The 17498-nt window shown below is 29.7% G+C and overlaps 2 protein-coding genes and 1 long non-coding RNA gene across 6 annotated transcripts in view; 2 read left to right on the forward strand and 1 right to left on the reverse strand.

Moving 5' to 3' along the window:
- The window catches only part of LOC126776875 (uncharacterized), a 39792-nt gene extending 28744 nt beyond the window's left edge, over positions 1-11048 (reverse strand). Inside the window, exons 1-2 of one of the 4 annotated variants that reach the window (XM_050499728.1) lie at positions 11024-11048; positions 10055-10246 (exon numbers count right to left, since the gene is read on the reverse strand). In XM_050499728.1, coding sequence (XP_050355685.1) covers positions 10055-10166 — 112 coding nt within the window. In that variant the 5' untranslated portion in view covers positions 10167-10246; positions 11024-11048. The other 3 variants (XM_050499726.1, XM_050499725.1, XM_050499727.1) reach the window with 3 other exon arrangements.
- Positions 11049-11829: 781 nt separating this feature from the next.
- On the forward strand, positions 11830-13565 carry LOC126776915 (uncharacterized). Its single transcript, XM_050499779.1, has 6 exons — positions 11830-12131; positions 12208-12233; positions 12310-12389; positions 12640-12728; positions 12809-12932; positions 13157-13565. Exons 1-6 carry the CDS (start codon positions 12086-12088, stop codon positions 13305-13307), a joined length of 516 nt encoding a protein of 171 aa, XP_050355736.1. The 5' UTR covers positions 11830-12085; the 3' UTR covers positions 13308-13565.
- A 1124-nt stretch (positions 13566-14689) lies between these two features.
- Positions 14690-16979, forward strand: LOC126776947 (uncharacterized). Its single transcript, XR_007669993.1, has 3 exons — positions 14690-14795; positions 15071-15198; positions 16383-16979. It is a non-coding gene; the product is annotated as an uncharacterized LOC126776947 (long non-coding RNA).
- Positions 16980-17498: the final 519 nt, after the last annotated feature.

The following is a 17498-nucleotide window of genomic DNA, read 5'->3' on the forward strand; positions in this document are numbered from 1 at the left end:
TTGAGCTCATCCAATTGAACCATCAGTCCTCAACACAAAAATTATCCCCTAGAAACTTAAATGGCTTCGGCCCTTTTGTAAGGTTAAATTCCCGGTCCCCAGATGAAGTATATAAACAAAAAAAATAAAAAGACTCGATTAATTTATATGACTAAATTAAAAAGAATATTTGAAAATTTTACTTTCATAACTATAAACATGGTCGTACAACTTAATATAGAATAAGAAGCAATACATGCCAACTTAAAATATATATAAAGATGCTATCTACTAAATTACAGACCACATCGTACAATGTAGAGAGCGAAGTAAGATACATTCATATTTCTGTACTTAATACTGAATCAGTCAAAAGTGAGTACTGATACAAGAACTACCACCGATTTGGTAAAAAGTCTGCGAAGACGCGAAAAACATAAAGAAACACACTAACCGTTTAACAAAAACATGCGTCTAAAAACACAGAAATCGTTAAATGTATAATTTCTGTGTTTTTTTAAAAGCTTATACATACCACAATAACAGAAGAACTACTAAGAGATATTACTATGCAATCGAGTAACCTGCCTTTTTTTATAGAATAGGAAGGCGGACGAGCATATGGGCCACCTGATAGTAAGTGGTCACCAAACGCCCATAGACATTGGCATTGTAAGAAATGTTAACCATCGCTTACATAGCCAATGCGCCACCAACCTTGGAACTAAGATTTTATGTCCCTTGTGCCTGTAATTACACTGGCTCACTCACCCTTCAAACCGGAATACAACAATATCAAGTATTGTTGTTTTGCGGTAGAATATTTGATGAGTGGGTGGTACCTACCCAGACGAGCTTGCACAAAGCCCTACCACCAGTGAAGTGGTGTGCCTTATTAATTTGTTTGTTCTTTGTATTATCGTTAAAACAACTTTCCATCTTTTTGATATATTTTCGAACAGAAATGAAATTTAAAGAAGCATCCGATCATATCGCCTCTGAAATATTACAGTAGTTAAGTTAATATAAAAAAACAAACTGTTAAATAAAATTTACAAGGGCGATCCTTCACCGGCTGCACTCGCCTGTAATGTCACAATCGAGATTCGATTTTGAACATTCACCTGCAGTCGAGTCAGTTTTACAATGTCGGACGAAGCGATGATATTGGTGTCACAATTTATTAACTGTAATGCTCGGTTTTCACTGACTTATGTAATGGTCGAATCTGAACTGTTACAATATAGGTGAATGCTCCCGGCCTTTGTAATAAGAACTCGCTTCGTATTATAATCGTAAAATTATGAAGATGGTTGACGATGATTAACTATTTTGTTTATTTTTATATGGTCAAAATCGCATATAACTTTCTGACATTTCACGATTGTTTTCTGCAGTGAGCCTAGGGCTTTTCTAAGGACAGTTGCCTTTTGCGAGATCATTTTATGGTGATCTTATAGACTATGATACTCGGATCGTTATACGAATCACGTCCATGTTATTGCGGTTAGATAATTAAAGCTGTAAATGGGTGAGTAACACACACAAACAAACAATGTAGATAAATCACCTTCATTTACCTGATATATGGTATGATCATACAAATATTGATATGCCTTAAGCATGACACAATAATTCGATGTTTGAACCTGATTTTCTTCTTAAAGTTATGCATATTATTTTGCTTTGTTAACAACCTTTCAAAACCAAACAAACCAAAACTGGTTACGCAAATGCTTTGACAGCGAGTTACGAAGCGACACACAAATATTTAAAAACATTCGTGACTTAACTACAATTTACTATCCTTAGTAAACGATCGGTTATTATAGAACAGCGCTGTACAATAAGTCGTTAAATATACGATAAGTTTTGCGATACAGAGTTGTTCTCATTATCGATGACCTAGATTAAAAAGTTGGCACTAACTGTGTATATTCTTATACACCTTTAAATCACCATTAAAACCTATATTACTATATAAAGTCTAAGAGTTTCATTGTTTTATAATGATTTAATTGTTTCACTAATCATTGAATCTACCAGTCCAATTTAAGTAATTAATTTCTTTAGACTGAGTGACAACACAAATTCATACAAACGCATGAAAATATATATTTTTTGAATATTCATTGTACAACATAAAAGTTAGAAACAGTTTCTACAAGAGAAAGTTAATTGATGATTGAAATAAACAACTAAAAAGGCGAATTCAAACCTCCAAAAAAAACTGCACATTTAGCATATTACACGAGTCAGCCACGGACAAACAAAGCCTACGGCTAATCGTAGCCCAAAACAGCTATGAAAAAAAAACTCTTTCATAAGCTCTTTTCGTGGGCATCTTAAAGCGAGGTCATTGTCTGACAGCAAAAAAAACGACGCAGTCATGCTGACCAGTGATGAAACGATAGGCAATCGAATACAACAGTAATTCTATTGTAACACCCATATTTAATTCGAAACATCGCTCATTACAGTTACGTATTTAAAAAGTTAGGAATTTTGTTTACTGGTAGGAATTTGTGCAAAGTTGGTAAAAAGAATACAATATAAATCCGATTTTAACTGATTATTATAAATTTGTGACAGTTTATTTTTTAATTAATAAGTGCTGTATTGAATAAATAAATTCGATTTTTTATTGTATTCAATGGCATTTTGTTAAAAATACGTAAACTCATGAAATGAAATCGCAACGGAACTCGTCATTAAATTACTTATTTCTAAGAAATTGAGATTGCCGTTGACGTTTATAGGTCAAACTGTATACAAATAACGTTTCATAAAGATGAGACTATTCGGATTTAAATTTAATTTTATATTTCGAAATAATAGAACGATTTAAAAATACTCAACATTTCTCATTGTCATCTAGCTTTACGTCGATTAGAATACATAAACCTTAGGAGAAGCGCCACTATGCTTGCTAATATTATAAACGCCAAAGTGAATTTGTTTGTTTGTTACGCTTTTTTAACAACTCAATCAATATCGTAACCGTAACAGCCTGTGCATGTCCCACTGCTGGGCTAAAGGCCTCTTCTACCTTTTTGAGAATTTTCGGAGCTTATTCCACCACGTTGCTCCAATGCGGGTTGGTGGAATACACATGTGGCAGAATTTCAGTGAAATTAAACATATGCAATTTTCCTCATAATATATAAAAAATAAGCACATGAAAATTCAGTGGTGCTTGCCCGGTTTTGAACCCACGATCATCGGTTAAGGTTCACGCGTTCTTACCACTGGGCCATCTCGGCTTCAGTGCCAACCAGTCAGTCGTCATGAAATTTTGCATACACGTTGCTAAAAAAAGACATGTACACACGCGCGCGAACTCGGTAAAAGATAACATTGCGAGGAAATCTACGATTGTCGAATGTAAATTTCTCTTAGACTTAATGTATTCTTGGCTTAGATATATAGATAAGTTATAGTTAACAAATTCTTGATTACATCAATTAAACAATTACACTAAGGTACTTAAATCGGTAACTATGGAGTACGTTTTTTACTGTAAGTATAATGTTTTATAGCCGTTATGAGCATGGGTGTGAATCACATTTAATCATATTGTTATATTATAATACATGAAAACATAGACAATACAAATGGCATTTCATGTACATTTTGATAGTTCGATGTTTTAGCTGTTGCCTACGTCTTCCACGGTTAGTTCAAGTGGAAACGACTCGCGTGTCATACTGTAAAATGACTGTAATAATTGAGATTTAATTAACCTTGGCGGACTAATAACTGCTTAGAAATCTATCATATATACTTCGATGTAAGTAAAATACAGAACAACTTTATAAATAAAGAAGAATGTTTGTCCTCTATATATATATATATATATACACGACTGTAATGAACCATTGGTGAAGGGTATAACGTCGATGGTTCTGGTCCAAAACAATAAAATGTTTCTTATAGTTATTACTCAATATAAAATGTTTTATATAAACCTTTACCCATGCGAAGCCGGGAAGATAGCTATTATAGTAATAAAAAGTAGTAGGGATTTGTGCAAGCTCGTCTGGGTAGGTACCACCCACTCATCAGAAATTCTAAATCAAAACAGCAGTACCGGTACTTGGTATTGTTGTGTTCCCGCGTAAAGGGTGAGTGAGCCAGTGTAATTACAGGCACAAGAGACATAACATCTTAGTTCCCAAGGTTGGTGGCGCATTGGCAATGTAAGCGATGGTTACAATTTCTTACAACGCCAATGTCTATGGGCGTTAGTGACCGCTTACCAACAGGTGCCCCATATGCTCGTCCGCCTACCTATTCCATAAAAGAAAAACTTATCGACAGTTTAAAACACTTGATATTAAGCCCTTGTACAATACAAAAAAGTGTATATTAATAAAATAAAAACGTTGGTTTCATACAACAATCATTAAGTCGAATTAGCATATGTGACTAAATTTACCCATACTACTTATCTAACGAATTTCTTATTAGCAAACTCATGTTGTTTGAAAACATTTGAAGTAATGCGTATAACATGAATAGAATAATACGGGAAATTAAAGCTACATAACTGTTCTTGTACTTTGCAATTTTAATGTGAACGGTGCTTTAGTGTAAGAGCTATTAAAAATTTCATCCTACCTATAATCAGTTTACTATGACCACGCCTGTATTAAGCATGCTCTTAAAATGACGTAATCATCATTTCCCTAGATTTCTGTGTGAGCTAATAATTATAATTTATTAGTATAATTAAACGCATCCTTAAAAACAAGTTATAATAAGTTAGATTAACTTTATAAAATAACAGCCTTACTTATACCATAAAAATATGAAATAGTAACGGTTTTACCTAAGTATAAACGTTAAGTGGGTGTTTAGGGAAACACTGATTTATCTCTTTTTGTCATCGTTGATTTGACATTTGAAAGAAGATAGCATTGTTTAACTAAATTAAATGTGAACCTTTTAATATTCTATCTTTTTGTAAAAATAATATTTACTTTTGTGTACGCGTTACACATCGACGCCTTGACCGTATGGGCTTAGCTATTTTCGAAGGATTACTCTATCCATTAAATGCATTACTGGCTTAGTAATTTGTACGTATAATAACATCGTACAAGTTCACATCTACGTAAACATTAAAAATAATGACAATAAATGGTTTACCCGAATAATAAAAAAGTAGCAGTTATATGATGTAAGTAATGACCGGTATGGTTCATTCGAACACGTGAATCTTAAACGTATATTGTGGGTTCAAAACTGGCCCAGCACCCACTGAATATTCACGTGCCTAATTTGTGTTTAAAATTCATCTCATTTCAGCTGTGAAAAATAAATATCGTAAGTAAACTTGCATGTATCCGATGACCCAAACAACATTGGAGCAGCGTCGTGGATATAAAAATCTTTTTCAAGAGAAGAGAAAACCGTTGCCCAACAATGGAACATTTACATGTTACTAAATAATATAAAATAATACGATTAAAAAACTTAAAAATTCCAATATAAAATCGTGATTTTACTTTTAGTATATTGGGTTATATCCAGACGTATTAGTATTCTAAAATTAGTTGAATATTCGATATATCTCAACAAAAAGACTCCATAATTTTGCGTTCTTGTATCTCCTACGAGTTTTGTCACAAAGGTCTCGCGGGTCAATGTCCCGTTTAGCGGGCGGGCCACATTTTAAAATGCAACGCGAGTTTAGGCACAAGAATATGTTATAGAGCCATAACATGTTCCAAGTTGCACAATAACAGCGTGTAATTTAATATTGTTGTAAATTTTATTTTTGATTGTTGAAGCAACTTTGCAGATTCCTACATAATTATATATTTATATGAATTTTATTTCCATAAACAAAGTCGGTGTCAGGTGGAAATTTAAGCACTTTTTTTATATTTGATTTAATTTTTTTTAAAAAGTGCTAAATAAGTTGACAATGACCGTAATCATTACATTTATCTATGCTACGCGAATTTTTATTGAGAACATTTTGATAGAACATTTTTAATACTTTTATATGTTTAGACAAGACTTCAAGACAAAACATTCTAAATTGTGATATTGGCCTTTGTTTCCACCGTCTGTAACATCTTTAAATAATATACGTCACGGTCTCGTCATCCTTTTTAAATATATATATAGAAAAATATATTATTTTTTTTGATTTTAAGATAATAATGTCGTTGTATAATTATACAAGGTGCCCGTTGAGTTGCCCTATAACTGTGTACACAGTGTTAATCATAAGATTTAACTTGATTTTTATAGAATATATATAATCAATGTGTTGTCAAACCAAATAAATAAATAATTATTTTATTTTTTATTGTTGTTGTAATGTTTTATAAACATTTAAACTAAAACAGTTGGAGATGACAAGCGATGTTGTGATTCAATAAAATCTATGAAAGAAATATAACAGTTGTAAAATTAACTTTCCTTTTGAAATCTTTTCATTTAAAATAATCATAAAAAAAATAAAAATACACTGTATATACAAAAAATAATATACAAAAACCGATCTTATCGCTGAGAGATCCATCTTTTTGAAACAACCTTTGGATAAACAACACGAGATTGTAATTAACAGATAGAAATGAAAATATAATGAGCATTACTCATTAATGTTATATAATATTAAGATATGTAAATAAATAAATCTATTGCGAATCTCTTTTGCTCAATCCCAGTAACGATAAGCTTATAGAACGGATATGAATGACAGTTATTAATTATATATACCAAGAATAGCACATATATAATATAATAAACTAGTATTTAATTTCCTTTCTTCGTATGTATGTGTGTGTCAAATTTCAAGCAACTGATTTTGAACTATTTTTTACCCAAGACGTAAACTATTGAGATGAAATCTCGGAAGCACTGTTGTTACTGATGATAAAACAATCGAGTATACTAAATTTTATTAATTTAAATACATTTTTTTTTTCGACTCGATTAACGTAACGGGCAGGTAACAGTAGTATTTATACATATAATATTGATATTAAAAACTGTAAAGGAGTATATAGCAAATACTTCTAACAAATTTTAAACTCACTCTATTTTCCATTTTGTATAACATTTTCTAAATATTTCTTTCACCTTGGAATATCTTTTAAGTTAGAATTAGTTAAAAGTTATAATACATTTTACAAACATATATTCAAGACAAAGTAACATCGTTTAAATTTTTACAATTTACCATATTTTCTGGACATTTATAATTATATACAGTAACAGCCTGTTAATGTCCCACTGCTGAGCTAAGGCCTCCTCTCCCTTTTGAGGAGAAGGCTTGGAGCTTATTCCACCACGCTGCCCCAATGCGGGTTGGTAGAATACACATGTGGCAGAATTTCAATGAAATTAGACACATGCAGGTTTCCTCACGATGTTTTCCTTCACCGTTAAGCACGAGATGAATTATAAACACAAATTAAGCACATAATTATATAACACTTTTTAAATTTATTTTTCTTACAATATTAAGCTACTTCAAAATGAAAAAAAAAACACTGTATTTTGAAACGTATTCTTAACAACCGTTTACAATTGATAATTGGACGAGTAGTCGCGATATTTAAGTGCCTCTGTTTATACTAATTTGATTTATAAGTATTCGTTTATATAACATAATTATGTAAATTAATATATTCGATATCAAAATAAAGAATGTCCAAACATCATACCAATTTCAAAATAAAAACATCAATGAAAAATTTGCACCATTATATTAAGATGTACACCCAATATTTACCAATCCCTGACGGAAGGGCTTTAGAAAGGTGAAAATAACAGTACGTGGATTTGTAACTACTCCTCTTTGGCCTACATCACTGAGTACAACTTCCGTTTCTAGAGTCCGGTTTTTTTTGTGCGCTTACATTTTTAATAATATCGTTATAAACCGCTTGAACACAATACAATAGTTTGTTGTCTTACAGATTCGATATAACAGTAATATTAAATTCATGCTTGTCTCGTCAATAGTTTCGAAGTGCATTATTCGTTAGTAATATTACAACAACTTATATCCACATTAATTTTACTTGCAAAGTTTCAATAACTTCGCCGACATTTAAAACGGCATTTTATCGCAAATCCATAATGAAAATCATAGATTATTTAAGGTTTCGACCGATATTACGTAAATTAAAGGTCAACGTTTTTTTATTTGTCTTTACTTTACTTTTCGTTGGAATAATCTGCAGACAGGTCCCACTTTTTTTTGGCCACGACTTGCATATTAAAATTAATTTCTGGTTCATTAAGACTTGGCAACCCTAGTTTTGAAATATGGCTTCAATTTCTGGATAAGCCACAGCGATTAAATGTGATTTATTTATGTTGATAAAGTAAAACTTAGTGTGTTCGCCGACCCCAAGTGGGACTTGGTGAAATAAGCTCTAAGCCTTAAGAGAAATCATTGAGTAACAGTACTAGTATTGTACTGTTGTATTGTATTTATAGTATAGGTAGGCAAATGGGCCACCTGATAGTAAGTGGTCGCTTACATCGCCAATGCGCCACCCACCTTGGGGACTAAAATGTTATGTCCCTTGTGCCTGTTAGCCTTTACACTGGCTCACTCACTCTTCAAACTGGAATACAACAATACCAAGTACTGGTGTTTTGTGCAATAGAATATCTGATGAGTGGGTGATATCTACCCATACGAGCTTGCACAAAGCCCTACCACCAGTAAAGTATTAGTATTAATAATATCAACCAAAAACAAAATAGAATTACTTAATTAATTTAAATAAATATTGTATTATAAACTAGTAACAGCCTGTTAATGTCCCACTGCTGGGCTAAGGCCTCCTCTCCCTTTTGAGGAGAAGAAGGAGAAGGTAATTATAAACTAGAAAACAATAGTTAAAATAAAACTCTAGTGCTATTGGAATCTAATGTGTATGTGTAATATAATAATTAATAATTTACCCAAATGCTTGAGGTATGTTTTTGATTAATAAGAATATTGTTTTAAAATTTAACATTGATAAATAAGCTTATTTAAAAATTGAACTGTCTTAAAAATATTAAGTAAATATAAAGTAAGTCTGTAAAGGACTCACGGCTGGGCAAAGATTTGTTTAAGACATTAAATATTGTGGTTGCACATTATAATACTATTATAGACTATATATTAGGAATGTCGTAAGGTATTTCGTAATTATAATAAATGTATAATTAACAAAAGCAGATAATGGTCTCATTACAAGGCAGTTATATTAAATACTACAACTATTATAATTGTCAAATTAATGTTATATCGATTGTTAACTTTCACATTTTCTAATCAATAAAATATTGATTTTTAACTATAATTTTTTTTTTAAACTAACTGTTTATTTATAAATTGTATTCTATTTTTGTATTTAATTAATTTCCAAGACAATTGAATTAATATAATATGTTTTTATTTGTAATTTATATTGATAACTGTTTTTGAAATAATTTTAAAGGACACAAATATATATGTCTAGCTGGTGTGCAAGTAAAAAGTAAATAAATAAATATGTTTTAAATATTTAGCACAAAATACAAAAATATTTATAAAGTATGATTATTTATCAAAGATTCATCAAGAACTGACATAGTATTTTTTTAAGCCTAAGGTAAGTCTTGCATGTTTGTGTGACTTAAATAAGTCACACTAACATGCAACATGCCTTTTACCTTTGAACTTTATAATTACAAATAATTATTAATAACATTAAATATTTAATTGCATTATATAATAAAATAGACTCTATTTTATTAACGGTAAGAAGACTTTTAGTAACAATGTTTGAATATAAAAATAAAATTTTAGAAAAGTGTACTTTTGTTTTTAAATAATGTTCAATTATTTATCTATTTATTTAATTAATAAAACAATGAATCTATTGTACAATCTAATGAACACTGGAGCACCTTTGAATGAATAATATAAATATATATTTATATCATTGGTAAGTAGATCAAATTTCATATTTACAAGTTTCCCACTGGGATTGAGTATCAACCAATCAATCACTTTAAAACTATAGGCATTACAATAAAATAAAATCATTTTATGTAGTTTACTTACAGCTATAAAAATGACCCCAGGTTGGCAGACCAACTGCAACCGCTCCACAAACAAAGCAGATAAAACCGAGTACTACGACGGCTATAGAATATAGTACTTTGCCGCTGGCCATGACTACATGTTAGCCAATATCATAGAACCTTCTAGATAACATCAAGATTTTTGGTTCAACCAAGCCAGTTATCTGCACATCTGCAACAAAAGAGATTTATTAAGTATTATTTATATAGCTGAATATATAGTATTTTTTTCTTAATAGGATAATTTTGGTTTTGGAAATGTTGGGAGATCTGTCTGATAAACAAAATTCTAGTAAGATTTTAAGCTATTATGTATTTTTAGAAGAATCTAACTAGAAACACTGATTCAAGATTTTTCTTGTTAATTAGTAACAAAAAATTCAATAGAGTTAAGAAATAATAAAGTGTTTATTCAACCATAAAACTTACAATATCTTAAGCTAGATTACAGTTATTCAAATGTTACTTTTACTCACGTTTAGTTCATAACTCGTACCGATGTCAGTACGAACTAATCATTCAAGTAAGCAACAATTGAGTTAGAAATATTTTACACTGAACTAACATCTCTTTTTAGCGGCTTTGTATGCACGTAACAATTTTCCTTTTCACGTGAATGCACAAACAATGTTCACTCGCAATTCGAAATTCGAACCTACGACAGACACACCTTCGGTTTTGAAATACGTTTTTTTACAACATGTAAATAAATAGTTAATAAACTATTCATATATTAAACGTGTTTAGTAATTGTTAACACAAAATTGTAATTTAAAACTTTTATAACACACATAAAATTAAACTACGCCAACAATGAATTCCTATAAGATCTACAACGCGCTTGTATACTTTTGCCGCGCGCGACGTAAATTCTTACTGAATGTGATCAGTAAATAAACTGGTTTTTTGAGTTGACTCTTTAATATGCCATAGATAATAGAAAAGTTACCTTCGAGGTGTCACGTCAAACAAACGTCAAGCATCCCGAAACAATGATCAAATGTTGTCATATCTAACCACAGATAACAAAGTTACCATAATTTAAAATACTTGTTTATTAGTTAATTATAATTTAAAAAACCATCCACAATAAGTTGACTGGTTAAAAATTATTCATTAAGACCTGTTTTGATAGTGTTTTTATAGCACGAACTACAAAATCGATTTAACACCGGTTCTAAAAAGTAGTGGTTATTCTCTTTGACAGTCTCTAGACCTTCGGCGCCCATTGATTTCACAACAATTCACATGTAAGCGGTACCTATAGCCTTGATTTTTAGGTCTATTTTATTAAAATATGTAAACTTAAACTCATAAGACGATGACTCTTTATCAAATGACGAAAACATTCATTTGAAAATTTTAATTTGTCATTTGTAGTTCGCCCCACACTACCATGTGACAGTCCATTAAGCGTTTTGTTATGCCCCTAAGTCGGCGCTATTATATTGAAGTTACGGTTGTTTTTACTGTTTTAAAATGCTAACTGCTAACATCTGGGAAAAGTGAGAGAACCTAGCCTCAGGCTCACCAAATTTTTGATTGATTGGCGCTTTTAACGCCAATTAAAAATTATTGTAAAAGATATTTATTTTGTAGTTATAAACATTAAATAATAGTTAAAAAAAGTTCATGTTGTACTATATTTATGATGTATTTTTCTTAAATATTATTTATCGTATTTGATTAAATCTTAAATAGAATTCTTATTCAAATAATTATAAAGATATATATAAGTTATTACAATCCTAACTAAATAACCTGGGTAGCGTCAATCGAACTATTTCGTTCGAGGTCAGTCTATTTTAGTCACCACCCAAGTAGAAGAAAACTGTGTGTTCTTAATAAATACAAGTTTTTAATAAAATCCTTTGAATGGGTACTGAATAATAACATAAATATGAAAGCAAATAATTAATGATATATGACTACTTATTTATTTAGAAGTGAAGTGAAGTTTATATCGTGACACTTTAATCTGTAAAGTTAATTATCTTATAAATATACGAAAATGTTTATACTTTTACTTTTTTCGTTTTGTTTATTATCACATACTTGTAAGTTCTTTAATTATTTTTGTTTAGTTGTTGATATTATTTATTTTATTCATTTTATATATTATTATTTTTGTAGTTGCTGAATCTAGCAGCCTAGACAATGTAAGTTTATCAATTAGGGTATGTATTTATTTTTGCAAATTTAATTATAAATTAACACATTGCTTTTAATTATTAGTCAACGGCAGAATGCGGTGAACTTGGCGATTGTATTACTATAAACTGTAATAATAAATGCGGCTGCGATAGTTCATCAGCGTAAGTATGCATAATTATTATGTAAACCGCCACCAAATATGCTATATTTGTTTTTTTTTACTTATCGTTTAAGCATATAAATATAAATATACATTATAACATTTACCTTTTGTTCTTAGTATTAAAATTTTATTAAAATATGTTTAAAGTACTCATACCAATTTACTCTCTCTATTATATTATTGGTATTTAAATAATAAAAATAAGCACTCCCTTGGTTGTTTATTATTTTATTCTTATTAATTTTTAGAGTACTATTCTACAATGAAACACTTAATGAATGTGTTGTCAACGTAAAAAAACTTTTACAAACGCTGACGGAAAAATATAATAATCAAGGTAATTTGAAATATTCTACAATCTACTCAATCTTTTTAAATAACATATATAAATTCTAAATAATGTATGTGTTATTTCAGATAGAATTCGATTGAGTGTTGAAAATGTATTTCAAGGAATAATGTTCTCAGCCATATTGTTTGGATCATGTGCTTCAATATGTGCAATTACAGCTTGTATTTATTGTTTTAGAATTAACTACATGTAAGTATATAGTAATTAATTACTAAATATCTGTTAAAAAATTACACTCATTGTTTTTTGAATGTTTCTAAAAAATATGTTTATAAAAATACTAAGAAATTTATTAAGATTATAAGTAAAAATGTTAGTAGCACCTAGTTATGACTGATTAAAGTATATTAACATTTACACTTAAAACCTAACTCAATGATTAGTAAATATTTATTTTGTCTTTTACATTTTAGGGATACACGCCTTAAAAACGATGTCGAAGCTTTAGCTGTCAAGTTGAAAAGAGAATGTCGATTTAAAAATATGTCCTCCAAACAGCCAACACAACCAGCCTCTGAGAGCTGTAATATAATTGTAGAAGAAGCCGGCGTTTTTGTTGTATAATTTATGATTTAGTAATATCTGAATAAAAGTTGCTGCAACACATAATGCTTCAACTTAAGGAGTTATGTTTTAAATCCTTGAATTGCAACATTATGGTAAATGTGCTTATTAAACTTCTCTTCTCTTTTTGTATTCGATGGATATAAAATAATAATTATATTGACAAATTCTAGAAATCTTTAAGTGCACTTTTATATTTTTTTAAGTAACGACACGAATTTTTTTGTTTTATTTTTTGCTTTTGTAAAACTCTCATTATATTTTATGAAATATAAAAATTGCTTTTTTATTTATATTTTATAGTTCAATAATAGTTTTGCAAATAGTACAATCATCAGATATGAGTGATAGTATAAGTATCAAAGACCAAAGTAATACTGTAGCTTAAATTAACATTCACTTACTATCGTTAGCCCTATTCCAGATAACAATAATAATATAACAACAAATAATAATAATAAAATAACAAGAGAAATTAGCCAACTGCGCAGAAGATATTATAGTGTACAAGTGTGTGTGTGTGTGTGTGTGCAGACGCAGGTGCACTCTCTATTCCCTGACTCTTATAATCCGATAGGACGCGATCCACACGATCGGAAAAAGTTCAGGCGCTGGAACAATGGCTTTACGTGCTTTCCGAGGCATGGTGTGTGAGTGTACAAAGTACATCCGGCTGCTATTGAGAATTTTCGGCAGAAAAAGTAGTAATACTCCTTTATCAAAATTAATACCGTAGTATCTTTTTTTATATTTGCCGGAAAGAAGAATATTGTGCACTAGCCGCCTGCGACTTGTCTGCCCGCAAGATGCAAGTTTGAAGGAACCCAGGTTGTAAGAGAAGGGAACACATAAGCTGGTAAAGAATTCCACTTTTTGGAAGTATGACAAAGAAAGGAGTTGCAAAATGTTTTTTGTGCGCGATGCAATTGATGTCACAGTTAGGCGGTGACATCGAGAGCTAGCCCGTGTAGACTTATGAAGGAAATGGGGAAGCAGGAATTAGAGAGAATAATTTCTCAGAGCACTCGCTGTGATACAGTCGATAGAAAGCGCTTCTATCTCTCGACGCAATTGTAAAGGCTTGAGGGTGTTTGTGACCTTTACGTCGTCAATAATGCGAACCGTCAACCGATCCGAACCAATTTGATTTGAACTTGTCAAGTTAAAGAATAAAACAAAGAAATTGAATTTCACGTCCAATTGAGAAAAACTTAATCTCATTATGGCGATGGATAAAATATTATAATTTATCGGATTTAAATATTGCATCACAAATAGCTTGGCACTTCAATATACATCTTTTGCCATAAGCGTAGGTAATGACAAAAAATCATAATGAAATAGACGTTTATTATGACAAGATCAACTATAGTCTCTTGATTTAAAAAGATCGATAAACAATTACAAATCTATAATTCTGCTTTTTAATAAATGTTATATTATTTTTAGAACTTTAGACTTATGAATTAGTGTTACATGTTTTTACGAGTAAGTATTTTCTTAGAGTAAAGTAAACTTACGTTGGGCCGATTGAGCTATAATAAATTCCTTATTATTTTTTATTTACATAGAACGATATGTCACTAAAATATGAGAGGACACTGATTTCTGTAATACAGGTCTTTGACTAGTTTTGTCTTTCCCTAGCTCAGAAATCAGGGACTTCATTATAATTTGTTACTTTTTATGTGAATAAAGATTATTATTATTATTAATTCCTGTTTTTTACACAGTAACTTAAGTTTATTCTTATTAAATTTCAGTTTTACCTGCTGTGTAAATGCAATCTCAATATGGATATGAGTTTGTTTGATACAGTAATGACTACATTTGGTGTTTTATTGACCATGGCTTTATTAAGCTGTCTTTGCTGTTTATGTATGAAATTCAGGTAAGGCTATTTTATGATTACCTACATTTTTTTTAGCAGTATAGTTATATTCTTTCTATTTAATTTTTTTAAGTGTTTTTTGTATCTTATTTTTATACTCTATAACGTTTTTATTTATTATTTTAACATGAATACTTATATTTTTGATACCAATTTATGTTTGTATTGTTTTTAAATAGACAGACACTTCAATGGTATTTATATGTATGTGTTTTTATTATATTTTATTAACAATATAACCTTAATAATATACAAACGCTAACAGCTCTTACACCATTAAAATTAACAGACATAATTTTATTAAAAAATAGGTAAATGGGGTAGGAGCAATTTGTATTGCAAATAAATATTTACTTTGAAACTACTAACTACTACTAACTACTTTATTACTATTATTACACTTTTAAACCCTGAATTGAAAACTGAAGTATTACTTGCGGCTCATGTGAGTGTTTGTGAATACATTCTATAATTGAATGATGTAGTCGTCCAATGGACTCTAAATTAAGAATTAAGAATTACTTAATAAAGCCGGTGTGGCCTAGAATAATAGTAAAACCCCAGCACTGTTTTTGGTATAAAAATTTAGTGAGAAAAAAAGAACAACATCCTTTTATAAAATATAATTTAAGTATTATTGTGTTAATTAAAATGTTTAATGTTATTTATTACTTTAAGCATTATTTGATGAAAATCAATTTAATTATTTTGGTAAAATCAAAAGATACCTTCGACAGTGCCATATTTACTACAGGGTGTTAATTATTTGCACTTTATTAATTGATTTGCTTTGCTTTTATTATGACTATATGTTTTTTGCATTTATTTGTAAGATAAAGAATGTAAACAATTCAAGTTTTAAAAAATTAGTGTAGTTGTCGAGTAATGTAAAAGTTGCAAGTTCAATATGGACCCTTTGGGCTATTGTTGCTCCACTCCAAACACAAGCGGCAGGTTCAACAGGAGGGGTTAATAGGAATATTACTAATTCCATAAAATGTGGGCTTTTGTATCATTTTTTTTTTTAAATATGTAAGTCCAAAAATAATCAATTGTTGGTGTTTGCGATTTAATAATAATAAATAAGTTCTGATAAAAAATTTCTCCATCATTAGTTTAAAATTAAATATTATAGAAATAATTAACATAGATCTTCTGACATTGTGCAAATATATTGTTTTCAGTGATCTAAAAATGCAACGCTACCTCCTGGATTTGGCGAAACGAAAGGGAGTACATATAGATGTTGAAAAATTGGGTCCAAAATATAGTACTCAATCACCTTTGGCGAAGGAAAATTGTACAATCATCATTCCTGACGTTGCTATCATTCTTTAGTTTATTATAATAGCAACTAGTATACCAAGATACATTATTAATACTAGTAAGTAAATTAGTATTGCTGATCTAATTTGGGTTCTTTTATATGAATGTAAATATTTGTACATTGATAATAAGCAAATATTGTAGTATTACCGACTGTCCACTTTTGTCATCTTTGCGGTGTACAGACGTAAATATTCTAACAATTTTATACAAACTATATTCTATTTTCAAAAGAGCAGTTTCATGTTCTTTCTACCCACGATTGCCTTGACCGCGGAATATATCTAACAATTCCATTACTTCGTCACAAATATGCTTTATTTTTTAATATGATAATGATTGTGCTATTTCAACTGTTAGAATGTTGGCCTAATACCAATAATATTCAAAATACTCTAAAAACGTTATCTGTCACGCAATTTATAAGGGTTGAAGAATTCTTAAATTAATCACCTTTAAGAACAATAGAAAATAAAATATAAGTTAAATAATAAAAATATAATTATATAATATGTATTTTTTTAATGTTTTTAAAACTAACTTTTTTGTGACATGTTGTCATGTGATGTTTTTTTTTTATTTAAGATGAATATTAAATAGTATACAGATTAATAAGTTAAAATGTACCAAAGATTAACAAGGCATAGAATTTAAACATGTATAGTCTGTATTGCCTTAGAGTGTGAGTTCTAATTAAAATAAGCTTCAGTTTTAAAAAAAAACCTATTTATAAAAAAAAAACTAATTTATATATAAATGCAGTTTTCTGAGCATGCACTCAAATTTTTGATGTATACAATTTTTAAATAAGAGTCTGATAACTGATTCTTGATCTCTCTATATGGTCTATTTATGTGATGATTGATGAATAATGCATTTACATAGGTTAAACTTTGGTCTTGGTTTACAAAGGTAAACTTTGGTCTCAAAAATCAATCATTTAAAGTATTCATTTACTATCTACAAGTTGTTGA

Source organism: Nymphalis io, chromosome 21 (assembly GCF_905147045.1).
Source record: "Nymphalis io chromosome 21, ilAglIoxx1.1, whole genome shotgun sequence".
Taxonomy (NCBI): Eukaryota; Metazoa; Arthropoda; class Insecta; order Lepidoptera; family Nymphalidae; genus Nymphalis; species Nymphalis io.